The sequence below is a fragment of the Heterodontus francisci genome, chromosome 10, assembly GCF_036365525.1.
Source record: "Heterodontus francisci isolate sHetFra1 chromosome 10, sHetFra1.hap1, whole genome shotgun sequence".
Taxonomy (NCBI): domain Eukaryota; kingdom Metazoa; phylum Chordata; class Chondrichthyes; order Heterodontiformes; family Heterodontidae; genus Heterodontus; species Heterodontus francisci.
The window spans coordinates 12,716,457-12,742,410 of record NC_090380.1 but is presented as its reverse complement, the minus strand read 5'-3'; the positions used below and the strand labels follow the sequence as shown (position 1 = coordinate 12,742,410).

Sequence of the window (25,954 nt, the reverse complement as noted above, 5' to 3'; positions counted from 1 at the left end):
AAGGCATTCATAGTCAAACTGAATAAAGGTTGGACCAGTTTTTCTTAAAAGAGAGCCATCAAGAGGACATGGAGGGAGCCAGTTTGGCAACAATGTTACTGGTTGTCACATGACTCAAGTTAAAGATAGAACAGAAAGCCTGGTAATAGGGGCAGAGAAGTGACAAGCACCCTTTAATTGGATCATGCCCAGCAGCAGCAGAGCGCACTTGGGAGGGCAGAAAAATCTCACAAGCTTTTTGGTTGTTGGGTCAGTGTATGTTTTACCTTCTGGAGTGAGAGAAAGTCAAGTCTGCTGAAGAAGTATCAAGGAAGGACAGAAGATCACAACCTAGTTCACTTTGCAGAAACTCTCTAAAAGACTCTGAGAAGTCCACTGTGTCAATTCATCTCGTTTCCTGTCTTTGAAGAAAGCCTGCTAAATTACTTCTCAATGCCGCCCGAAAAGAACTGTTCTGAAGGATCGTAGTGACCTGTCGATGTGTACTCAGAAGTTAGACAGTATGCCAGTTTTGGAACAACATATCTCATCTGCTGTTTTCTTCAAAAATGAGCAAGTAATCTGCCCGGGTGTTTTTTTCTGTCTGTAACAGAGCTCTGAATTTTAAAAATCAGTTAATCAGGTATATGTGTGTGTGTGAGTGTGAGGGACTGAAAAAACGGACTACAAAATTTCGATCTGTGTGTTTATGTTTTACTTCATTGCTGGTTAAGACTTGTTTTATAATGAACTGATAATTTTGTTGTTCATTAAAGAAACCTGGTTCGTGTGTTCTATTCTGGGAAAAATAGAGCACTTGATTGACCTTATCAGTAAGGGGGAAAATTTAAAATCTATGTTGTGACCTGTGGAGAAATGGGACTAGCATAAACAGTGCACTCCTCCTGCCTCAGTCATAACAACAATCAATATCCATCAGTTTTTATTTTCAACATGCATTATTATTATCAATGTCCATTATTTTTACCATCAGAACCCGTCAATATTTACAGTCATTATCCATCAGTTATTACAATGAATGCCCTTCATTTTGTACTATCAACACACTTCAATTGTCATCACTCATGCTCATCAGTGTTTGCTGCACCCTACAGCTGTGGGTCGATTCCCTTATCACATCTCTCACAAGCCCAGAATTTCCCCACGGTTGCTTTAAGTCCCCAGACCTTTTACTAGGAAATTGGACTTGAAAGAAATAAACTTGCAGGGTTATGGGGATAGAACAGGGCAATGGGACTGACTGGATTGCTCTCCTGAGAGCTGGCATGGACTTGATGGGCCAAATGGCCTCCTTCTGTGCTGTCATGACTCAGTTTTGGCAACAGCTGGACAGAACGTGTTGTGTAAATTATCTCATTGCTGCAAGAAGAAGTTAGTCATTACTATGCTTTAAAGAACTTCTGTACCTCTGTACTGGTAACCGACTAGACAGTCAAAGCTGGCAAGACTTACAGTATTGGAGGTACTTTACCAAGTTCACAATTTAGACCATGAAAACCACTTCCACAGGCACAATAATACTGTGTGGCACTATTGTGGCACCATCCTCCATTCTTGCACGGGTTGGATGCACACTTATTTTCTGCTAAGATAAAATTATGAAATTTATTGAGGAAATTGTATTAGTAATTCAAAATAGCAGCATAAGAATTTAAAATTCAAATTGGAATCCCATGGTTTATTCATAAGGACACAGAGATCTTTCTCAAGATTTCAGTTTCAAATATAATGACACTTGCAATATAAAGTAGCATATGGAACTTTAACCCAAAACCTTCTGACCAGAGAGTTACCACTGAGCAACAGCTGACATTAGATGCAACAAGCTGATCAAACTCCAGGGACCTCACCGCTTCCGAATCTGAACATCCAGACCGGGGCTTGGTCTTGACGTATACTCCCACAGCAGCCCGAGGGCAACTCAATTCACACATTGCTGGGCAGGCAAACAGTCTTGGTATTGCCAGCAATTGGTTAGTTGTGCCAGGTTTGAGGTGGTGGGGGGGGGGGGGGGGGTCTGAGGGTGAAACCTGTTGGTTGGGAAGGAAGGGTCGAAGAGCTGGTGAGATTGCTGAAGTGAAAGGTCTGCAGTAGATTAAAGGTGGTCAGTGGCAGCATGAAATCATACTGGAAATGGCAGCAACACTGGGGGAGGAACAGAGGGCAGCTAACTTTCCCGAGGCTGACATAGAGATGGTGCTTGCTGCTGTGGGACCCAGTTAATTGGCTCACTCACTCGCTCGTGCAGGTGGCAGTGGCTGTGAGTGCCCTTGCCCTGGCTCCCTGGACACCTCATGAAGATGATGGTGAGGGACTGCTCTGGACCAGCAACTGAGCCAGGCATGAGGATAAACTGATTAGGTGCTATAAGTGGGGAAATCTCATCAATGAGCCCCTTTAAATAAATGTTCAACACTAGCTAGTGCAAACATCTGTCATCTCACTTCAATAATCACAACTTTTTGTGTTGGCCTTACCAATCTCACAGCTCCTGCCACCATAGCCTGTCCTACAAGTGCAGTTGTATTCACCAATGCCACTGTGGCAGGTCCCACCATTCCAGCAAGGAGTCGATGCACACACATCCTTACCAGCTGCAACTAGCAGAAAGCATTGAGAAAGAGGGTTTGCAAAGAATTTGCCAGTGACATCAGATTAACAAATAATCAAATACTGTAATCCATCCTACAGAAATATACAGAAAGTACAACCTGGAAACAACCCATTCGGCCCAAGCTATCCCTGTTGGCATTAAGCACCACACGAGCAAATAGTCTTAATGATATTTAGCCATCCTGTTGCAATATCCTTCAACCCCTTTCCCTTCATCCATCCTAACTAATCTAATCTTGAATATTTGCTGTTTCTGTCTGAACCACTAACCCTGAAAGTGAACTCCACAGCCTCAAAACTCTCTATCGGAGGGTGTTTCTCCTGTCCTCTGTTCTATATTTCCTATTTAATCTTATAAGTTTTTCCTCTCATTCTTGATTCCTCAACTATTGGAAACAGTCTGCTTCTATCTGCCTGCTCTCATCCTGTCATCAAGTTAAACTAATTTATCACCTGGTAATCTGAGTTCTGGGGAGATTCCTGGGAACTCCTCCCACTGGAAGTTAGGTATTAAACCCTGCCAATGGGGTTTCCAACACACCTAGGCCAGGATATTGTGAGGCCCCCTGAGGTGAAGGAGTGGGGGCATGGAGTATCGCGGCAGGTGGTGGAGTGGGGGGGGGGTCGGTGGGGCAGAGGGCCCGTTGCTTCCCCGTTGCCCATTGATCTTCCCTGAGGCGCGATAGGCCAACAATGGCCTTTCCGCCCAGAGGCCAATTGATGCCCTTGAGTGGCCTATTAAGGGGCAATTAAGGGCCTCTTCCTGCCGCCACTGGGATCTTACTAGCGGTGGTGGGGGGGTTGGGGAGGGCCTCCAATACACAGGGAGGACGACTTGTAAAGTGAGGCGCAGCCTTGGGGAAGTTTCCTCCTTCCTGGGCACTTTGCGGCCCACAGAGGATCCCCACCGGGAGCAACTTTACCCCTTGGGACCCCTCCCCTACCCCTGGACTGCACCGCCCCACACCCCTCACTGAGGGCTTCCGGACTGGCCCCGGCGACCCCAACTCACCTAACTTTGCTCCGGGGTTCCAGCGCTGGGCCTGGGTCCGAGGCCTCTGCAGTACCGCCAGTAACTGGCTGGCAGCTCTTTGGAGGTGGGACCCCACTTCCTAAAACTTTGATTCAAAAAGACGGAGGATTGCTCCGGGGGGTGGGTGGGGCGGGGTGGATGGCACAAAAATACAGAGGTGGGGCTCTCCCCGCCTTTTCAGCCCGGCCCCTCCAGCACAAAGTTCAGCCCTTGGGGTGAAATTATGGTAGCTGAGCAAGAGGAACTTCGAGGATATTCCCAGCCCCCACTTTTCAAGTCTTTCTTTGCAGACATTTAAAGGGCATGTCAGGGAGTCTGTGAGGAACCTGTGTAATATTCCTGCCTTCAGCAAAGAGGTTGGCGGGCTGGCACACAGCACACCTTGGGAATACAAATGGGGAAGTCAGATCCTGGAAACATTTCCCAATGGAGCGTCCCGCAGGAGCACAGACATTCTGGGACTGAATTTTGCCCTGAGGGGTCTGGAACACAGCGCCGACCCCGCATGTTACAATCACACACCCGCAAGACCGAGCACCACAGAGAGAGGGAGGGAGGAAACAGCCAGAAAGATTCTCTTAATCCCCAGCACTCTCAGTGGCAGCAGGCTCCAAGAGAGACTGCTGCAGTGGCAGACCTCTGTCTTCTGATTATTGACTGATCTCATGAAAAGCTGGAGCTGCTGGGCACTCCCGCTGTGTACTCGCCTCCTGTCAGCAGTATGCCCCAATGAAGGTCTCGCGTATTGTTGTGGTCTGCTGTGCTCTGCACAATCGAACGCCGCGGGGGGGGGGGGCAGCCTTTCATGAAGAGGACATGATTGATTGCCAGCCCTCGTCCGACGAGGAGGACCCTAATGAGTAGGCAGGACGGGATGTTGAACCCCTTGGCCAGGAACATTGAGAGACAGGCAAGGGAGGCATGAAACAATCTCATACATACTCACTTCCTGTTACCATGATGGCTTCTCAAAGTGAGCTCAATAAAGACCCACCTCAGTGTATTCCACCTGTTGCCTCCTTCCTATCACACTCCAGTGCCCAGTGCTCCGCTTCACTGTGCACTCTGGCACATCTGAGATGTTGACCAAATGCGGCCGGTGCCTACGAGCCATTTACATGAATCTGAAATCTATTACAGCAATTGCAGAAACCGATGCAAAGGCCACAATTAATACACTGTGAATCCCCAAGAGCCTCTTGGTACTCTTCTTTCTACGATTTTATGTGTTTCTACGTGGTGCGACCCCTGTGCTGGCAGCTCAGGTGGAGGCAGGCTGCAGATCGGGCTGTCCCTTGGCCTGGGATGACTTTGGCGTACATCCTCTGGCTGCCTGAGGCCTGGAAGGCCCTGGCTGGCTGGGGGTTTCCTACGCATGAGTAGGAGCCTCCTCAGTTTTTGTGGCTGCTAGAGCTGGGTCACTGGCAGAAGTGCTGAGGAGCTGCTGTCCACACTCAGAGCACCCGAGGGGAGGCCCCAGGTGGCGGTCAGCCTCTCTTCCTCCCTTTCAAGGCTCACTTGAACCTCCCTGCTCACCAGACAAGGATGAGGACCTACAGAAGACTCCAGGCGCCTCGCCCTTCTCTCACCTTGCCATTGCTTTTTTTGAATTCATTCATCGGATGTGGGCATCAAGGCTAGGCCAGCATTATTGCCCATCCCTTGAGAAGATGGTGGTGAGCTGCCTTCTTGAACCGCTGCAGTCCATGTGAGGTAGGTACACCTACAGTGCTGTCAGAAAGGGAGTTCCAGGATTTTGACCCAGCGACAGTGAAGGAACGGCGATATAGTTCCAAGTCAGGATGGTGTGGCTTGGAGGGGAACTTGCAGGTGGTGGTGTTCCCATGCATCTGCTGCTCTTGTCCTTCTAGATTGCCGATGCCATGGGTTTGGAAGGTGCTATCGAAGGAATCTTGGTGTGTTGCTGCAGTGAATCCTGTAGATGGTACACACTGCTGCCACTGTGCGTCGGTGGTGGAGGGAGTGAATGTTCGTGAATGAGGTGTCAATCAAGTGGGCTACATTGCCCTGGATGGTGTTGAGCTTCTTGAGTGTTGTTGGAGCTGCACCCATCCAGGCAAGTGGAGAGTATTCCATCACACTCCTGACTTGTGCCTTGTAGATGGTGGACAGGCTTTGGGGAATCAGGAGGTGAGTTACTCGCCGCAGGATTCTTAGCCTCTGACCTGCTCTTGTATCTATGGAGATGGCTCTACAAGTATCCCCATCATCAATGATGGGGGAGCCCAGCACATCAGTGCAAAAGACAAGGCAGAAGCATTTGCAAAAATCTTCAGCCAGAAGTGCCGAGTGCATGATCCACCTGGGCCTCCTCCTGAAGTCCCCAGTATCACAGATGCCAGTCTTTTGCCAGTTCAATTCAGTCCTCATGGATGCCCAGTTTTGCAGTGCTAGATCTGTTCAACGTCTATCCCATTTAACAAGGACTGTGTGGTGGTCACTCCTACCAATAGCGTCATGAATAGATGCACCTGGGGCAGGTAGATTACTGAGGATGAGGTGATGTTTTTCGCTCTTGTTGGTTCCCTCACCACCTGCCGCAGACCCAGTCTAGCAGCTATGTCCTTTAGAACTCGGCCAGCTCGATCAGTAATGATGCTACCGAGCCACTCTTGGTGATGGACATTGATGTCCCCCACCCAGAGTACATTCTGCGCCCATGCCACCCTCAGTGCTTCCTCCAAGTGTTATTCAACATGGAGGAGTACTGATTCATCAGCTGAAGGTGACGGGGGTGGTGGGGGGGGAGGCGGTAGGTGGTAATCTGCAGGAGGTTTCCTTACCCATATTTGACCTGATGCCATGAGATTTCATGGAGTCCAGAGTCAGTCTTGAGGACTCTTAGGGCAACTCCCTTCCGACTGTATATCACTGTGCCATCACCTCTGCTGGGTCTGTCCTGCCGGTGGGACAGGACATACCCGGGGATGGTGATTGCAGTGTCTGGGACATTGTCAGGTATGATTCCGTGAGTATGACTACATCAGGCTGTTGCTTGACTAGTCTGTGGGACAGCTCTCCCAACTTTGGCACAAGTCCCCAAAGGTTAGTAAGGAGGACTTTGCAAGGTCAACAGGGCTGGGTTTACCGTTGTCATTTCTGGTGCCTCGGTCGATGCTGAGTGATCCGTCTGGTTTCATTTCTTATTGACTTCGTCGTGGTTAGATACAACTGAGTGACTTGCTAGTCCATCTCAGAGGGCATTTTAAGAGTCAACCACATTGCTGTGGATCTGTTGTTACGTGTAGGTCAGACCAGGTAAGGACAGCAGATTTCCTTCCTTAAAGGACATTCGTGAACCAGATGGATTCTTACGACAATTGACAATGGTTTCATGGCCATCATTAGACTAGATTTTAATTCCAGATTTATTAATTGATTTCAAATTCCACCTTCTGCTGTGGTGGGATTTGAATCCATGTCCCCAGAGCAATACCCTGGGTCTCTGGGTTACTAGTCCAGTGACAATACCACTACACCACCGCCTCTTGTCGAGCTGAAGCCCATGATGGTCAAACGCTCGATAGAGGAAGCCATGCACTCACTCACTAGAGACATGGCAGCACTCATGGCATGGATGGACTCCTCCATCATCTGCTCATAGCTGCTCATTGCCTCTGGCATCTCAGCCAGATGTTGCCTTACTCCTCTCTGCAATTCCAGCATGCACTGGGATCAGCATGTGCCTGGCCACCCACAGTCCTCTGACAGTCAGTGGCCTCGGCTGTCATAGTCTCCGTCAGCTGCTTGGGCACGTGACCCTGTATCTAAGCCTGAGCACATACCCACCGACATGAAAGTATGTGTGCTGGTGGAGGATGAAGGGGAATGATGTGTCAGTGCATCCTCTGACTCCTCTTCCTCAGAGGTCGACGGCAGGCCCCCCACCCCCCATCCCAGAGGCTGTACTTGCCTCCAAAGTGCCATGACCTGCATAAAAGGACACAAACATTTTGTGGGTTAGATTTTTCAGATCTCCTCATGTCAGCCATGGCTTTCCAGCAGTGTGGTGGAAGACACGTGAACACAACGCCTCCTCACTCTCTTGTGCGAGCACTCCAGTCTCACCGTCTGCACGGCCGTCCTGGGCCCCCGCTAGTTCCAGAGCCTCATCCTCTGCCCATGTCAGAGGAAGCACATCAGGAATTCCACCGTGAGTCCTCGATGTCTCCCTGCTGTTAAGGGCCTGTTTCTCCTGCAACTGGAAAGAGGGACGCAGTTGGACTTCACATAAAGAGCAACAGAACACTTATGTTAGTGACAGCCCCTTATTCCCTGATGGGATCTGTTAAATGGCTCCTCCCCATGTCCGCTCTTAGGGAACAGCAGCCGCAGAGATGTCCAGCAGCACTCAATGGTCACTGTATCAGGGAAAGGCAGCACTTTAAAAATGGCGTCAGCACCTTCACACGGGTCATCTGACAGTCTGCCATCAGTGCCTCGGAGCATGCCCCCATCCTACAATGGGACAGGCCCCGCACCTCGAATATGTTATTTCGCTGACTGCCACATGGTTGCATTCGGCCGGCCGTACACGTGACATGTGGCGATGGCACGGCTTTTGGTTCTGCTGCCGGGACCCATGAATGGCTGACACAATTCAGCCCTCAGTGTGCATTACTGCAGAGAGCGGGAGATCGGTCGTCAGCTCAGAGAGATACAGTAGCTCAACAGGGTAATAATATTCGGTGATTTTAAATGTACCAAGATAGACTGGAATCAAGATAATGCACATCCTCAATGTTTCATACATCAGCCTGTTCCTATCCCAACATGACGTATTGCTCAATTTAATGCTGGGAAATGAAGTGGACAAATAACTGATGAGAATTAGAGACCTATTGAGAAATAGCAATCCCAACATAACTTCAGTTGCTGTTAAAAGAGAAATGGATAATAAAGAGTTAAAGGATAAGGGTGCTGAACAGGAAAAGACAAAGTTTAGTGAGATAAGGGATCCAGGAAAAATTAACTGAGCAGAGAAGTTAGCAAACAAGCAGTTGGAAATCGGTAAATATGATATAGACAGAATCCAGAATAAATCTGTTTCCTCAAGGTGAAAAGGGGAACTATAGAATGCAGTTCCATGGATAAACAGGGATTGAAACTTAAAAGGAAGGTGCATGATGAAGTCGGAGTCTAACAGAATAAAAATAATCATGAGGTGAAAAGGGAGATTAGAAGAGCTAAAAGGGAGCATGAAAAGGGCAGTAGATTATATAACAGGCAATAGTAATGGCTTCTACAAGCATTAAAAAAGTGAAATAATAGTTAAAGAGAGGGATGTCACCGAGTGGTGTGCCCATCATCTTTCCACCACCATGCCATCTTGCCAGAGGTGGGAAAGGTGACAGATAGCCTGCCTGGAGCCCAATTGAGTCACTTAATTGGTGAAATAAGGTCCTATTCGCACTTCCAATTGCATTTTAACAGCTGCTGAGGGGCCCGCTACTGAGTAGGGAGGTCGCCAAGTAAACCATGGGTAGGATGCGGCGGTGAAGCCCTCCTTTTCATGCAGCCTTTGGACAACACTTGCCGGGGCCTGCCTGGCTGGCCCTGGCACCCCTAGACCCCACTTACCTGCCTTTGTGGGCACTTGTCCATCGATGCACCCTTCACCTGCAGGTGCAGCCCCAGCACTAGCCACTGGTAGCAGTGGCGCTGCTGAGCTGCCCGCTTTCTGATTGGCCGGCAGCACTTGGGGGTGGGCCGCCATCCTCAATGAAATCTTTCACATTGTGACTGTGAAAGCAAATGTATTTGGTGGGATATTTACGCAGTGTGAAGTTATTTTGATGTGGTTTCCACCATTTTTCGATACTAAGTGACTACCGCCAATGGGTGATTGAGGATTCTGGTTTGGTGTTAGAGTTAGGGTAGTGATTAAGGTAAGGTTTAGGTTTAGGGTTCGGGATGGGGCTGCTGGTTGCGCCTAGGCAATGGAGTTTGGGTTTGGTGGGAGTGGGACTAATTGGATAGCAGCTTCAAAGAGCCAGCACAGGCACGATGGACAGAATGGCCTCCTACTGTATGATTCTATGACACTAACATGGTTCTTTTTCTTATTGAGACCTGAAAATACATCGAGGTGATGGAGTTTGGGTTTGGTGTTGCTGTGGGGGTTAGGGTATTATGGTTAGGGTTAGTGTCAGAAACTACTTTTGGTAGCACTGTCATAGAGTCATAGAGTCGTACAGCATAGAAACAGGCCCTTCGGCACACCGCGTCCATGCCGACCATAATGCCTATCTATACTAATCCCACCTGCCTGTATTAATTCCATATCCCTCTATGCCTTGCTCATTCAAGTACCTGTCCAGATGCCTCTTAAATGTTGCTACTTTTCCTGCCTCCACCACCTCCTCAGGCAGCTCATTCCAGATACCCACTATTCTTTGTGTGAAAAATTTACCCCTTTGATCCCCTTTAAACCTCCTACCTCTCACCTTAAATCTATGCCCTCTAGTTTTAGTCACCCCTACCATGGGAAACAGACTCTGGCTATCTACCCTATCTAGGCCTCTCATAATTTTAGATACCTCTGTCATGTCCCCTCTCAGCCTCCTTCGCTCCAGGGAAAACAGACCCAGCCTATCCAATCTCTCTTTATAACTCAAGCCCTCCAAACCAGGAAACATCATTGTGAATCTTTTCTGCACCCTCGCTAGCTTAATCACATCTTTCCTGTAGTGCGGCGACCAGAACTGCACACAGTACTCCAAGTGCAGCCTAACCAACGTTATGTACAACTGTAACATGACGTCCCAACTCTTGTACTCAATGCCTCGGCCCATGAAGGCAAGCATGCCATACGCCTTCTTCACCACCCTGTCTACCTGTGTTGCCACTTTCAGGGAACTGTGTACTTGCACCCCAAGGTCTCTCTGCTCAACAACACTCCTCAGGACCCTGCCATTCACTGTATATGTCCTGCCCTGGTTTAACTTCCCAAAATGCATCACTTCACACTTGTACATATTTCCCTTGTTTATGTTGCTGTTTTTGCGGTAGGACTGTCAATTACATTTAATGTGAGGTGGGAGGGGGAGAGGGGGAGGGTGGCACTGGGGTGAAAATTGCCAACATTGGCTGGGAATTTCCTCAGAGCCATAACTTCACTGGAAGTGTGTTGGAAATCCCCAGAAAGGGAGCACGAACAACTTCGAGAAAATTCACAGACCATGTATTTTCAGGTCTCAATGAGAAAAAGAACCATGTTAGAGTCATACAATCATACAGTAGGAGGCCATTCTGTCCATCGTGCCTGTGCTGGCTCTTTGAAGCTGCTATCCAATTAGTCCCACTCCCTGGCTCATTTCCCAGAGACTGGCAAATTTTTTCCCCTTCAAGTATTTATCCAATTCCCTTTTGAAAGTGACCACCTTTTCAGGCAGTGCATTCCAACTCGCGAAAAAATATTCTCCTCATGTCACCTCTGGTTCATTTGCTGGCTATCCTAAATCTGTGTCTTCTGGATACTGACCCTCCTGCCAGTGGAAATAGTTTCTCCCTATTTACTCTATCAAAATCCTTCATCATTTTGAACACCTCTATCAAATCTCTCCTTAATCTTCTCTGATCTTAGGATAAGAACCCCAGTTTTTTTCATCGCTTCACCTAACTGAAATCTTTCTTCCCTAGTGCCATTCTGGTAAATCTCCTCTAGACCCTGTCCTTGGCATCCCTTACAGTCATCAATACCTTTAGTATGAAGTCTCGATGAGTTAAGTAAATAAGTGACTCACCAGTGTAAGTACTCATGAACCTCAGCTAGAGAAAGAAAACAGAATGTTACAAAGTGTAAGGAGGCACCATCTTGGTGAATTGTTTTGCCACAAGTATCAATACAGTATGTTCCAGATTTCCTTATATACACCAGGCAAGGACGACAGTATTTACCCAGAAAACCTTCGCTGTGGCTCAATAGTCTCTGAATTGGAAGGTTGTGGGTTTAATTCCTGCCTGAGAAACTTGAGCATTAAATCTCAGCTGACATACCCAGTACAGTCCTGAGGGGGCGCTGCCTTTCGGATTGGTTGTTAAACCAAGGCCCTGTCCGCCCTCTCAGGTAGATAGAGAAGATCCCACGGTCACAATTCACAGGAGAGCAGGGCCGTTCTTCCTGGTGTCCTGCTCAATATTTATCTGTCAACCAACATTGCTAAAACAGATTATGTGGTCATTTCTCTCATGGGGGTTTGTGGGGGTTTGTTGCAGTTCCCTTTAAAAATAATTGATTGGATGTGAAGCATTTTGGAATATGCTGAAAATGTGAAAATGTGAAATTCAAATGCAAATTTGCTCTTATCTTTCTTGAACTGTAAGTGTCAGCTTAGTGTAACAGAATGAGATAGAGATGATATGTGAACCATAGACTTTTGAGGGCTCTGTAACGGCTCCAGGGGTACAGCTTTAAGAAATTATACAAGATGTCAGAATGACTAAGGCAAGGTGGTATAGCTTTAAGAAATCTTTAAAGGCAATTGAGATCAATCAAGAATGCCACCTAAGCCTGGAAGGATAAAAGGCAGGGAAATAGTTCAGTTGGGGAAAAGGTTGGAGAGGAAGGTGAGCCTGAGAAGGAACAGGCGGGAAATTAATTACTGTTTTGCTCATTTCTGCACTAATGGACACCATTGTTTCAAAGATTACGCTTCCAATTAACCACTCAGTCCTCGGCCTGCATTACTAGATCATGCAATGAAGTCCTGGGAACTTGAACCCACCAGCTTCTGACTGAGAGGTGGTAGTGATACCACTGAGCCAAGTTGACATTTAACATTGTAGGAGACCGCCCCTGGATTGCAACCTGATGGCCACACAAGCACCTTCCTCTTCTACACCTTACACAGAGTATAGGCTCTGCACGGCTGTTGAGGCACGCTGCCCAATATGAATCAGATTGTTGAAACTCCCAAGAGCTACTGGTCTGTGTGCAGGTCCCTAACCAATGAGAGGCTGCTGGAGATAGTCCTGAACAATTTGCTGAGCCAGACTTCATGGCTTTACCTAAAATAAAAGCAAAATACTGCGGATGCTGGAAATCTGAAATAAAAACAAGAAATGCTGGAAATACTCAGCAGGTCTGGCAGCATCTGTGGAGAGATAAGCAGAGTTAATGTTTCAGGTCAGTGACCCTTTTTCAGAACTGGCAAATATAAGAAATGTGGGTAGGCACAGTAGAAACAAACTAAAATAAAATAAACAAAAAAAGAGAAAAATTTAACTAAAAATAAAACTAAAATTGGGGGCCCATCATGCTCTGAAATTATTGAACTCAGTGTTCAGACCGGCAGGCTGTAGCGTGCCTAATTGGTAAATGAGATTCTGTTCCTCGAGCTTCTACACTTCTACACCTCAACTACACCTCCTCACACGCTGCTTCCTGTAAGGACTCCATTCCATTCTCCCAGTTTCTCTGTCTCCGACGCATCATCAGAGCAGATCAGAGCACCCAAGTGAAGACAGATAGAAGGAAAGGGTAAGAGTTCAAGGTGTGGTAGGTGTTTGTGGTTTACAGTAAACGTGTTGAATCTTCGAAGTAGGACAATCTCTTTTAAAGATGCAGGCCTGTCTTTAAAGGGATGGGGATCCTGGCGTGGGACACTTAGGCAGTAAAACAACAGAGGATCACTCCTGGGTGTGGGGGGTGGGGGCACAAAAAGGTTGTGGCGGGGATCCCCCCGCCTCTTCAGCCCGGCGCCAGGAGCCCCACCTCCTCCAAAAACTCTAGCCCAATGTGTCTACTTCACACCTTCTTTGTCTCAGCAGAAAACCATTGAATTCAGGAATGTCTTTTCATCGTTTCAGGATGGGTGTAGTCGACACCTCTTAGCATTTTTCCTTTCGAGACAGAAAAGCAGTGTTTGACTACATAGGTCAGGTCATCTGACCTTTGGTGGCTATCTTGCAGCACGTTGTCCACTTATTTAAAGCGAAATCAATTTCAAAGAGTCCGCCATGAATAAAGTTTGTATCATAAAAATAGGAATTTTCTGTGTCGTTACTGGGCAGAGTGAATACATTCACACTTCCCCACCTTATGCTCCATCTGCCACCTTGTTACCCAGTCACTTAACCTATCTATATCTCTTTGCAGTCTCTTTGTGTCCTTCGCACAGCGTACATTCTCACCTTATTTTGTATCATCAGCAAACCTTAATACATTACTCACAGTCTCTCTATTTCAGTCATTAATATAGATTATAAATAAATGAGGCTCCAGCACTGATTCTTGCGGCACTCCACTAGTCACAGCCTTCCAACTTGAAAATGCCTCTTTATCCCCACTCTGCTTCCTGTCCGTTAACCAAACCTCTATCCATGCTAATATATAACCCCAAATCCATGAGCCCTTATCTTGTGTATTAACTTTTTGTTATTGAATCTTACTGAATGCATTTTGGAAATCCAAGTATACTACATCTACTACATACTACTCTCTCCCTATGACTCTACACCTCCATCCCCCACCAGGATGGTTTGAGGGCTCTCCGCTTCTTCCTTGAGCAGAGGCCCAACCAGTCCCCATCCACCACCATCCTCCTCCGCCTGGCTGAACTTGTTCTCACATTGAACAACTTCTCCTTCAACTCCACTTACTTCCTTCAAATAGAAAGTGTTGCTATGGGTACCCACATGGCTCCTAGTTATGCCTGTCTTTTTGTGGGATATGTCGAACATTCTTTATTCCAGTCCTACTCAGGCCCCTTCCCCCAACACTTTTTTCGGTACATTGATGACTGTATCGGTGCCATTTCCTGTTCCTGCCCCGAATTGGAAAACTTTATCAACTTTGCTTCCAATTTCCACCCTACTCTCACCTTTACATGGTCCATCTCTGACACTTCCCTTCCCTTCCTCGACTTCTCTGTCTCCATCTCTGGGGATAGGTTGTCTACTAATATCCATTATAAGCCCACTGACTCCCACAGCTACCTTAACTACACTTCTTCACACCCTGCAACCTTCCATGACAGTGCTTCTGATACGTCTTCCTTTTTCCCCAACTGAGGATTCCCCCCTACTGCGTTTGACAGGGCCCTCAACCGTGTCCGGCCCATTTCCCGCACCTCTACCCTCACCCCTTCCCCTCCCTCCCAGATTCGCGACAGGGTTCCGCTTGTCCTCACTTTCCACGCCATTTCCACATCCAAAGGATCATCCTCCGCCATTTCCGCCACTCTAGCTTGATGCCACTACCAAACACATCTTCCCCTCCCTTCCCCTGTCAACATTCCAAAGGGAGCGTTTCCTCCGTGACACCCTGGTCCACTCCTTCATTACCCCCAACACCTCATCCCCTTCCCACGGCACCTTCCCCTGCAATCACAGGAGGTGTAATACGTCCTTTCTCCTCACTATCCAAGGCCCCAAACACTCCTTTCAGGTGAAACAGCAATTTACTTGTACTTCTTTCAATGTAGTATACTGTATTCACTGCTCACAATGTGGTCTCCTCTACACTGGGGAGACCAAACGCAAATTGGGTGATTGATTTGCGGAACATCTCTGCTCAGTCCGAAAGCAGGACCCGGAGCTTCCGGTTGCTTGCCACTTCAACACTCCTCTTTGCTCTCATGCCCACATCTCTGTCCTGGGCTTGCTGAACATCAACGCAAACTCGAGGAACAGCATCTCATTTACCGATTAGGCACACTACAGCCTGCCGGACTGAACATTGAGTTCAATAACTTCTTAGCATGACGGGCCCCCCATTTTATTTTCAGTTTTTTATTTTATTTTTCTTTTTTCTTTTTATTTTATTAAGTTTGTTTCATCATTCATTTTTCTTACCATGTGCCTGTCCATTTTTTTTTTCATGTTTGTGCTTTGGGCCAGGGCTGTTCATTTTTCAGTCCATTAACACCCTCTCTGTACCGCTTTGTCTTTCAACACACCATTAACATGCCGTTTGCCTTTGTTCCATGACCTTCTGGTCAGTTATTCTCTGTGACCTTGTCCTATCAACACCTTCACTTTTGTTATCTCTTGCCCCACCCTTGCTTTATCTGCTTAAAACCTATTACATTTCTAATATTTGCTAGTTCTGAAGAAGGGTCACTGTCCTGAAACGTTAACTCTGCTTCTCTCTCCACAGATGCTGCCAGACCTGCTGAGTATTTCCAGCATTTCTTGTTATTGTTTGTACTACATCAACTGGTTCCCCATCATCTACCCTATTAGTTGCATCCTTAAAAAGCTCAAATAAATTTGTCAAACACGATTTCCCTTTCATAAAGCCATGCTGACTTTGTCTGATCATACTATGATTTTCTAAGTGCCTTGTTAAGATTTCCTTAATAATAGATTCCCGATGACTGATGTCAGGCTAACTGGCCTGTAGTTCCCTGTTTTTGCTCTCCCTCGTCACCTGAATAACAGTGTTACATTTGCTAACTTCCAATCTCCTGGGACCGTTCTAGAATCTAGGGAATTCTGGAAAATCATCACCAGTGCATCCACAATCTCTGCAGCTATCTCTGTTAGAATCCTAGGATGTCGGCCATCAGATCCTGGGGATTTGTCAGCTTGTAGTCTCTTAAGTTTCTCCAGTTCTTTTTCTGCTAATATTAATTACCTTAAGTTGCTTACTCTCATTAGCCCCTTGGTTACCCTCTATTTCTGGTAAGTAATTTTGTGTTTTTTACTGTGAAGACAGACTCAAAATGTTTGTTCAATACCTAGAGTCGCGTTGGCTGCCCAATTAGCGGTGGTGGATACAGGAGGAAGGCAAGGCAGTCAGCACAAAGCCTAATGTAAAGGGTGAGCAACAGACATTGCAGTGGCTGCTGCTCATCTAAAAAATGGAAGTGAAGCTGTGCAGAGGGCATTGGGCAGGGAGGGCCCCCATGCCAGGGCAGCCTCCCATTCTTCTGATGCTCACTCGAGGACGCAGTGACAGCAAGGAGAAGCATCCTGTTTTGCCAGTTGCAATGGAAAGCCTGAAATACTAGAAGGCATGGCTGGAGGTGGCGCAAGAGGTCAGCAGAAGAGAAGTGGTGAGGAGCAACTGGCGCAGGAAATGTTTCAATGACCTGCTTAGGGCTGGCAAGGTGAGTCCAAATATAGATCCAGATGCTACGCCTCCAGGTCGCCAGTTACTAGAGTGCAAAAACGATAGGCATCTGAGGGTGCATAGAGTTCTCCTGACTGTGGGAGAGATGTGTGCTCAGTAGCCTTGGTGACTCATAAGCAGAGGTCAGAACCCTACTGCTGTTAGATCTGAGGCTGGAGTGCAAACGGCAACATCTAATGTGATTGTAAAGCTGTAAGTGGTGAGGGAGAGAGGCACCTTTCCTCACCTTGCAGGTCAAACGGAAGATCAATGCCAGGTGAGCAAGAGGGCACATCTCGACAGTGGGGTGCCCCAACACGTGGCACTGGCACATTTTGAGGAGCTGGCCCTTGATGTGGCCAGAGTGACAAGCCACAGGAATGCTGGAGATGGAGAAATGGGAGTCCACCATAGACAGGGTGAAAAGATCTCAATATCTCCAGGTTCAGGGGATGCTGGCAATGATCTCTGTGCAAGGAGTTGTCAATGCATTAGGTGTCATCTCATTATTTTAATTAGCAGAAGCATCTGTTGACTGTCCTGAACTCTCATTACCACCTTCCCTTATGTCTCCCACAGGGCCAGCTGTACAGGGGCAGGAGCCCACACAGCACCAACAATTTCAGAGGAAAAAGACAGCTCGGAGCCTGCACGGTCACCTCTTTCTTGTGCATCCTCTACCAGTGCAGACACTCACACCTCGGTGGGCTCATGTGCGTTACAAGAGAAGGTGGAAGAGGGTGAAGCGCACATCACATCAAAGCAGGAGGATACGGGAGAGGTAGAGTCGGCTGTGGCTAGTCCCACTACAGGACGGAGGACAGGCACAACCCTGCTCAGCAGTGCGGAGATGTCACAAAACAGGCAGCTCTACCCGGAGAACCAGTGTGAGATGTGTGCCCACATGTTGGATTTACCTGAGGTATTGCAGAGTCATGGGGTGAGAATGGTGGAGTCCATTCATCTCATATTCTTCACGATGTCTCAGTGCTTTGAGTATATGAGATCCTCCATTGAGAGAGTGGCCATCCTTATGGAGAGCCACATACAGCATTACCTAGAGTGGTTGCAGGACCAGCGCAGACACACACAGAATGATAGCCACAGCATTGACTGTTCAGTGGCGCAAGTGGTGCAACAAAGCATGGAGTGGATGCCAGCTGTGGTCCTGCTGGTTGTTCCCTCTAGCGATCAAGAGTGCCATGAAAGGACTGAGGTGGGGACAGATGGTGATGAAGAGGCCACCCCTCATGGGGCTCTGTCATCATCATCTGCCTCTATGGCCCCTCCAATGGATGAAGCATCTGTCGAGTCACGCCTGTGACAGTTGTTGGTGCAGCAGCCTTTGGAGGTGACCCACTCCCCCACCACCCCCCCACCAGCATCTCCACAATGAGGCCGACTGCCATGGGTATCTCAGTCCCAGACAGACCCTAGTGAGCAGTCTGACTCCACCTTATCCTCAGGCACAGGGGGTGCACCTCGTAGGAGCTGCCATGAGTGGAGGCCACTGCGTTGTTAATGTCACTTTGCGGATAGCTTGGCTGTGTCTGTTGTAAATAATATCACACTGCACACGTTGTTGCACTAAGGCAGACTTGTGTGTCTTCATTTCATCATGGTGAAAGGCAGGCGAAGGGGAAATAAGGGTTAGCAAAGCAAAGGAGTGTGTTGGGGAAGAGTGTGTCAGGTGGAGACTCTGGAAGGTTGCAGACTTTTGTTCTTAACAGATGTTTTCTGTCACTCAGGTGAAGGAGAATCTCCTCTCCAAATATCCTGCAGTCTGAAACATGTCTGGATCAGAGTGGCCTGGGCATCCCTGTCATCCCAATGAGTGCTCCACTTCCTGAGCAAATCACAGTGACATCCCTGAGAAGCATGGGGACAGTTCTCCAATTCTTCTTCAGCCTCCTCCTCATCTTCATTTTCTTCCTCCTCTGCGGAGCTGTGCCGTTCCAGTGCTTCTCTCTCTTCAAGGTCCGCAGCTCTCTGGAGAACAATGTTATGAAGTGCACAGGAGACCACCACAATATGCAAGACCCTTGAGGGAGTGCTTCATCCCGACTGCTCAAGGCACCCGAACCTCATCCGATGTCCCGCTCAATGATGACCCTTGTGCTCAGGTGGCATTGGTTGTAGTGTCTCTCAGCCTCCGTGGTGGGGTAATGCACTGGAGTCATCAATCATCTCCTCATGAATAAGCCATCCGCTAACAGCCATCCATGGATTTCTGATGGCTCCATGAGAGCTGTGGCACCTGTGACTGCCGAAGGATGAAGGGATCATGGCAGCTTCCAGGATAGCATGCACGCACCTGCATGAAGTGCTTCCTGTGGTCGCAGACCAGCTGAATGTTCAGGGATTGGAATCCCTTCCTGTTGAGAAATCTCCTTGGCTGGTCAGCCGGTGCCAAAATGACCACATTGACGCAATTGATGATTCCCTGCAGCTGAGGGCAATAAGGGATGGCCTTGCCAGTGATTCCCACATCCCATGAAAGAATTAGGAAAAAAAAGGGAATTAGGCGACGGAGGCAAATCTCACTGCGCTTTGAGTTCGAGTTCCGCTATCCACCTTGAATTCAATGTAATTCCCTGCCCTCTTTGAACAGAGTATCCGTTACTTCCATGATGCAATGATGTGCTGGTTCCATGTGAGATACCTCCAATGTCTGCTGCTGCTGCTGCTTGGAAAGACCCGATTGCAAGGCCACTCTGACTTTTATAGCCAAGCGAAGGTTTTGGCAATGGTTCCTGCAAACCCTTGGATTACCCTCAATGAGAGCACCCAAGTCAGCAACCATCTGCCTGGACAGATACAGCCTTCTGTGGCACTGACTCTCTGACGTGTTCAGTTAGTTTCTCCTTTGGCAGTAGACCCTATGCTGAGGGTATCGCCTTCATTGTCTTCTTGCCTCTCTTTCCTGACCTGTTGTCCAGGAGTCTGCCTCTGCTGCTGCAGATGCTGCTTCTCATCATTAGTCGATCCTATCTCGGAATAGCTTAATCCCATTTCCTATCATGTCCTTCCTTCCTTTTAATTGGAATATGCAGTCTTCCTGAAACTCCCTCTTATGAATCCGTGAGGTCTCTAAGCACAAGGAGACCAGTTTGGATCCTGCACAGATTCCATGCCTCCAAAATTAAATTTAAAACAGGCCCTTTTTTTCTCCAATTCTTTCACGGGATGTGGGAGTCACCGGCAAAGCCAGCATTTGTTGCCCATCCCTAATTGCCCTTGACAGCTGAGAGACTTGTTAGGACATTTCAGAGGGTAGTTAAGAGTCAACCACATTGCTGTGGGTCTGGAGTCACATGTAAGTCAGACCAGGAAAGGACGGCAGATTTCCTTCCCTAAAGGATATTAGTGAACCAGATGTCTTTTTTTAACAACAATCCAGTAGCTTCATGGTCGCCACTAATGAGAATAGTTTTTAATTCCAGATTTATTTAATTAACTAAAGTTAAATTTCCAGCTGCCGTGGTGGGCTTTGAACTTGTATTTCTGGATTACTACACAGTAACATTACTGCTATGCTACCAATCCCAACAAAAACTGACAACAAGCTTGTTAAGTGGATTAACTCGCCATTTAAGCGATCTCGGGCGGTTTGGCTTCTCTGGCTCAGAGCAGAGCCTTTTAAAATTTGAACGTGTATTCCTTTGCCTTGTTTGACCTTCCCAAATGCATCACCTCACACTTCTGCAGGTTGAATTCCATTTACCACTTTTCTGCCCACCTGACCAGACCATCAATATCTTCCTGCAGCCTACAGCTATCCTCCTCGCTATCTACCACACGGCCAATCTTTGTATTGTCTTCAAACTTCTTGATCATGCTCACTACACTTACGTCCAAATCGTTAACATATACCACAAAAAGTAGGGGACCCAGTACTGAGCCCTGTGGAACCCCACTGGAAACAGCCCTCCAGTCGCTAAAACAGCCGTTAACAATTACCCTTTGTTTCCTGCCACTGAGCCAATTTTGTATTCACCTTGCTGCATTTCCCTGGATCCCATGGGATTTTATTTTTTTAACCAGTCTGCCATGTGGGACCTTGTCAAAAGTCTTGCAAAAATCCACACAGAGCAGCACCCCCCACCACACCCCCCCCCACCCCCACCACATCAACTGCACTGCCCTCATCAATCTTCCTTGTTATTTCAAACATGATCTTCCCTTACAAATCCAGGCCGACTATCCTTGATTAACCTGTGCCTTTCTAAGTGACAGTTTATCCTGTCTCTCAGAATTGATTCCAGTATTATGCCCACGACTGAGGTTAGACTGACTGGCCTGTAATTATTCGGTCCATCCCTCGCTCCCTTTTTAAACAGAGGTACAATGCTAGCAGTTCTCCAATCCTCCGGCACCACACCTGTATCCAGTGAGGACTGGAAAATGATGGTCAGACCTCCTGCTATTTCCTTTCTTGCTTCTTTTAACATTCTGGGGCACATTTCATCCGGTCCTGGTGATTTATCAACTTTCAAGGATGCTAATCCCATTAATACTTCCTCCCTCCCTATGTTTATCACATCCAGTACTTTACACCCCTCTTCCTTAAGTACAATATCTGCATCGTCCCCATCTTTTGTGAAGCCAGACACAAAGTATTCATTAAGAACAATACCCACATCTTCCGCTCCTACACATAGGTTACCTTTTTGGTCTTTTATGGGCCCTACTCTCTCCTTAGTTATCCCCTTACTCCTAATGTGTTGATAAAACATCTTTGGGTTCACCTCGATCTTGCTTGCCAATATTCTTTCATTCCTCTCTAAGCTTTCCTAATTTCCTTTTTGATTTCACCCCTCCACTTTCTCGGCTCTCGGCTTTCTGTAGTATTGAGTTCTCAGTGTTGGACATAAGCTTTCCTTTTCTGCCTTATATTACTGTGTAAGCCCCTTGACATCCATGGGGCTCTAGAATTGACCGTCTGACCCTTTTTCTTTGTGGGAACATGTTTGCTTTGAAAAGAACCAACTTACAAAACAATGGCTGGAAAATTTCTCAGAGCTGGTCCCTACCTTGCGTTACTTGGTTGGAAGTGTGGTGAGGGGGGGGGGGGGGGCGCCTGGAGGTATCCAAGGGATACAGTCTCACAGGATGTTCCACTGCTTTTCCCTGTCACCAAGCATTAACCATAAATTGCCGATCATGGTGTGACACTGGTTTACTCACCGTCTTCTCCATATCTTCAAATACCTCTCTGGCCTCCTCAAAGTTGCACTGTTCCTCTATGCACTCTCGCTCCAGGTTACCGGGCCTCAACTCCTCCAGCAGGAAATTCTTACGTTTCTGTCTGCTCAACAGGGTTTGGGCAGCGTTCCTGGGGAGGAAGACTGAGAGGGAGCTTTGCGTGATTATTAAAAGTCAACATTATGATTACCAAAGAAGCATATGGAAAACATTTGTATTGTAAATAGGCTGTGTTCTCCCTGCAGAACAAACCTTGTTGATATGCTTCAGCGGGAACCAGTAACGAGAGGACAAGCCCCAGAATCCAAGCCATTGTGGATAAAATCCCTGTTTAAAACTACTAGCCTCAGTCTCTCCTAACACTGGACTGTGCAGCAAGGTCTAAAGTCCAATGTCTGATGTTACTGGAGCATGTTTACTTGTGCAGTCAGTCATTTCATCCAGTTGACACATGCTGAGCCCACACTCAGCTCTTCAGTTTGTTCAATTCTCGGGAAAGGAATTCAACCTCAAATAATAAGGGGGAGGAGCAGGGAACTCGTCACTTTAGAGCAAAGTTTCCCTCCCTCATCCCCAAATTTCTTAATCATTCAGAATTCTAAATGCAGCACTGAGAGTGTGCCTGGCAGCTGGGAGGTGTTTAATCAGTGGCTTGACATGAAAACCAAAGCCTAATTTAAGCAAATATGACCTTCCCTCCAAAATGTGACTTAAGAATTCTTTTTTTCATTCATGGGATGTGGGCGTCGCTGGCCAGGCCAGCATTTATTGCCCATCCCTAATTGCCCTTGAGAAGGTGGTGGTGAGCTGTCTTCTTGAACTGCTGCAGTCCATGTGGGGTAGGTGCACCCATAGTGCTGTTCGGAAAGGAGTTCCAGGATTTTGACCCAATGACAGTGAAGGAACGGCGATATAGTTCCAAGTCAGGATGGTGTGTGACTTGTAGGGGAACTTGAGGTGGGTGGCGTTCCCATGCACTGGCTTCCCTTGTCCTTCTAGGTGATAGAGGTTGCAGGTTCAGAATGCACTGTCAAAGGAGCCTTGGTGATTTGCTGCAGTGCATCTTGTAGATGATACACACTGCTGCCACTGTGCATCAGTGGTGGAGGGAGTGAATGTTTCAGGTGACAGATAGGGTGCCGATCAAGTGGGCTGCTTTGTCCTGAATGGCGTCGAGCTTCTTGAGTGTTGTTGGAGCTGCACCCATCCAGACAAGTGGAGAGAATTCCATCACACTCTGGAGCTGTGCCTTGTAGATGGTGGACAGGCTTTGGGGAGTCAGGAGATGAGACAGTCTCTCCTGTTAGAGTATATTGGGGTCTTTCAGAATATTTGCTAGTTGGTTATTAAGATAAGTGCTTAATTAGAAAATGCATCTGTTTAAATACTGCTACCCTGTAATCGAAGAGTTTCTATACACATATATGTTTTGTTTTACCTTTTTATTAACCTAAGAAACCATTATTCAGTTGCAGATAACATTCGGGTAGGGGTAGTAGAAGAAGTAGGACAATTAAAAGAGAGCAGTTGGTAATATGGCTAATTAAATTAAATTATTTTAAAGTCGGTTTCTCTATGGAGTATCTGTCAATGCCTTAATGATTTAAAATATTGTCTCACTGTACTGAGCCACATTAACCATTTGATATTGTGCTCTTGTCAAGTAACTGAGCATGTCTGAGATCCGTTCTTCAGTGCAAATTCACCATGCATTTCTGCATGTTAGTCGAACAAATCACATTTGCACATTAACATGTGGCATCCGATACAAGCCACTTCTGGACTTTCAGGTGGCCTGATCAAGAGATCGGTGGGGGGTGGGGGGGGGCGGGTGCGGGGGTGGATGGTGTGCAAAGGTGTCTGTCTGCAGGTCTTTGCTTATCTCTCCTGCATGGTCCTAGGTAGTGGCCAGATTATCAAATACAGTTTTCTTAAAAAGTTCATAAGGCAGGGATACAAAAGTCTTCAAGAGAAACTTATCCATTTGTTAGTCTCACTTGCACTTTCCTGACTTTCACTAAAATGTCCACTGATACCACATTAATATTACACCCAGTGTTGTTATTCCAATTCCCATTTGTTGCTGTGTTTTTCCTGTTTCTATCTTCTATCCTAAGTGGGACATCTCATTAGTTACTATTTTATCCCATTCATCAGTCCTGGAGGAACTTTACTGTCCATACAAATTTTCATAATATAAATCAAACATTCCCAGTTATTGACACATTTTGTTTGTTTATTCTTTATTTTAGATGGCCTTTTATTTCCCAAAAATAATCCATTATATTTATCATTTCAAAATTATCCCAAATTCAAATGGCAGTATTGTTGGATTGATAGGTTTTGTCAATGTTCAATTTTATTTACAAGAACAAGAACACCAGAGATAGGAGCAGAAGTAGACTATCTGGCCCACGAGCCTGCTCCGCCATTCAATACGATCATGACTGACCTTGGGCGTCAATTCCACTTTCCTGCCCGCTCCTAATATCCCTTGGTTCCCTGCGAGACCAAAAATCTATTTACTCCCAAAATTTCCTTTCCTGATACGTGGGAACCACATAGACTACTTTCCACCAGTTTTCTTGAAATAAAAATTTGGTTATCCCCTTAACTTCAAGTAGCTTTTCCCTTCTCAAATGCTTAAAATGCCAACTCATTACAATTTATCACATCAATTCCAATCCCAGAAACAAGGATGTCCAAGCTAGGTGGTTTTACATGATGTTTTTACATCAGAGACACAAGTGCTCACAGCTAGTATCTCCCCTTCTCGAGCTTTGTCTCAGAAGATAACAAATGGATTAAAGTCAAGTCTTTGAAAGGCAAAGCCTTTAGTCCAAATTGTCACCATGCTATGACATTTCATGTCTGCAGATAAGTTCTTAAATTCTTAAAGCCGCTGGATCTCTTGCTGCACTATTAGTATTCATGCAGACCTGAAAAGCATGGTCACCTGTTTAAAAGGAAAAACAAAGAACACCTAAGAGCCCAAGGCGGGACTACTGCACTGTTAATTCAGTCCCACTACTCCACAGGTCACAGCATATCAGTTACGTTTCCCACCTACCTGAAAAAAAGCCAAGTTACTTACTTTATTTATTTAGGTGGGAAGTATACAGTAAATGGCAGAACCCGTAGGAGTATTGACAGGCAAAGAGATCTGGGCGTACAGGTCCACAAATCACTGAAAGTGGCAACGCAGGTGGATAAGGTAGTCAAGAAGGCATACGGCATGCTTGCCTTCATCGGTCGGGGCATAGAGTATAAAAATTGGCGAGTCATGCTGCAGCTGTACAGAACCTTAGTTAGGCCACACTTGGAATATTGCATGCAATTCTGATCGCCACACTACCAGAAGGATGTGGAGGCTTTGGAGAGGGTACAGAAGAGGTTTACCAGGATGTTGCCTGGCCTGGAGGGTATTAGCTATGAGGAGAGGTTGGATAAACTTGGATTGTTTTCACTGGAACGACAGAGGTGGAGGGGCGACATGATAGAGATTTACAAAGTTGTGAGTGGCATGGACAGAGTGGATAGTCAGAAGCTTTTTCCCAGGGTGGAAGAGTCAGTTACTAGGGGACATAGGTTTAAGGTGCGAGGGGCAAAGTTTAGAGGGGATGTGCGAGACAAGTATTTTACACAGAGGGTGGTGAGTGCCTGGAACTTGCTGCCGGGGGAGGTGGTGGAAGCAGGTACGATAGAGACATTTAAGAGGCATCTTGACAAATACATGAATAGGATGGGAATAGAGGGATACGGACCCCGGAAGTGCAGAAGGTTTTAGTTTAGACAGGCATCAAGATCGGCGCAGGCCTAGAGGGCCGAATGGCCTGTTCCTGTGCTGTACTTTTTGTATTTTATCCCCGGAATAAAGCACCCAAGTCAGGTTTCTTTAAACAGCAACAAATTTTAACTATTTATTAATAAACCAAGTTTTAAATGATAATGAGATGAATCTATATGTATGAAAAGATTTTATAACTCCTTAATCTTCCTAATCCTCATGCACACATTCAATTACC

At 46.8% G+C, this 25,954-nt stretch overlaps 1 protein-coding gene across 7 annotated transcripts in view; it reads right to left on the bottom strand.

The window, feature by feature from the left end:
• The window catches only part of LOC137374294 (coagulation factor X-like), a 48,562-nt gene extending 26,177 nt beyond the window's left edge, over positions 1–22,385 (bottom strand). The window contains exons 1-5 of one of the 7 annotated variants that reach the window (XM_068040109.1): positions 22,182–22,385; positions 21,912–22,072; positions 11,413–11,437; positions 2,478–2,600; positions 1,472–1,585 (exon numbers count right to left, since the gene is read on the bottom strand). In XM_068040109.1, the coding sequence (XP_067896210.1) occupies positions 1,472–1,585; positions 2,478–2,600; positions 11,413–11,437; positions 21,912–22,072; positions 22,182–22,242 (484 nt within the window). In that variant the 5' untranslated portion in view covers positions 22,243–22,385. The remainder of the gene's footprint in view (positions 1–1,471; positions 1,586–2,477; positions 2,601–11,412; positions 11,438–21,911; positions 22,073–22,181) is intronic. The other 6 variants (XM_068040110.1, XM_068040111.1, XM_068040114.1 and 3 more) reach the window with 6 other exon arrangements.
• Positions 22,386–25,954: the final 3,569 nt, after the last annotated feature.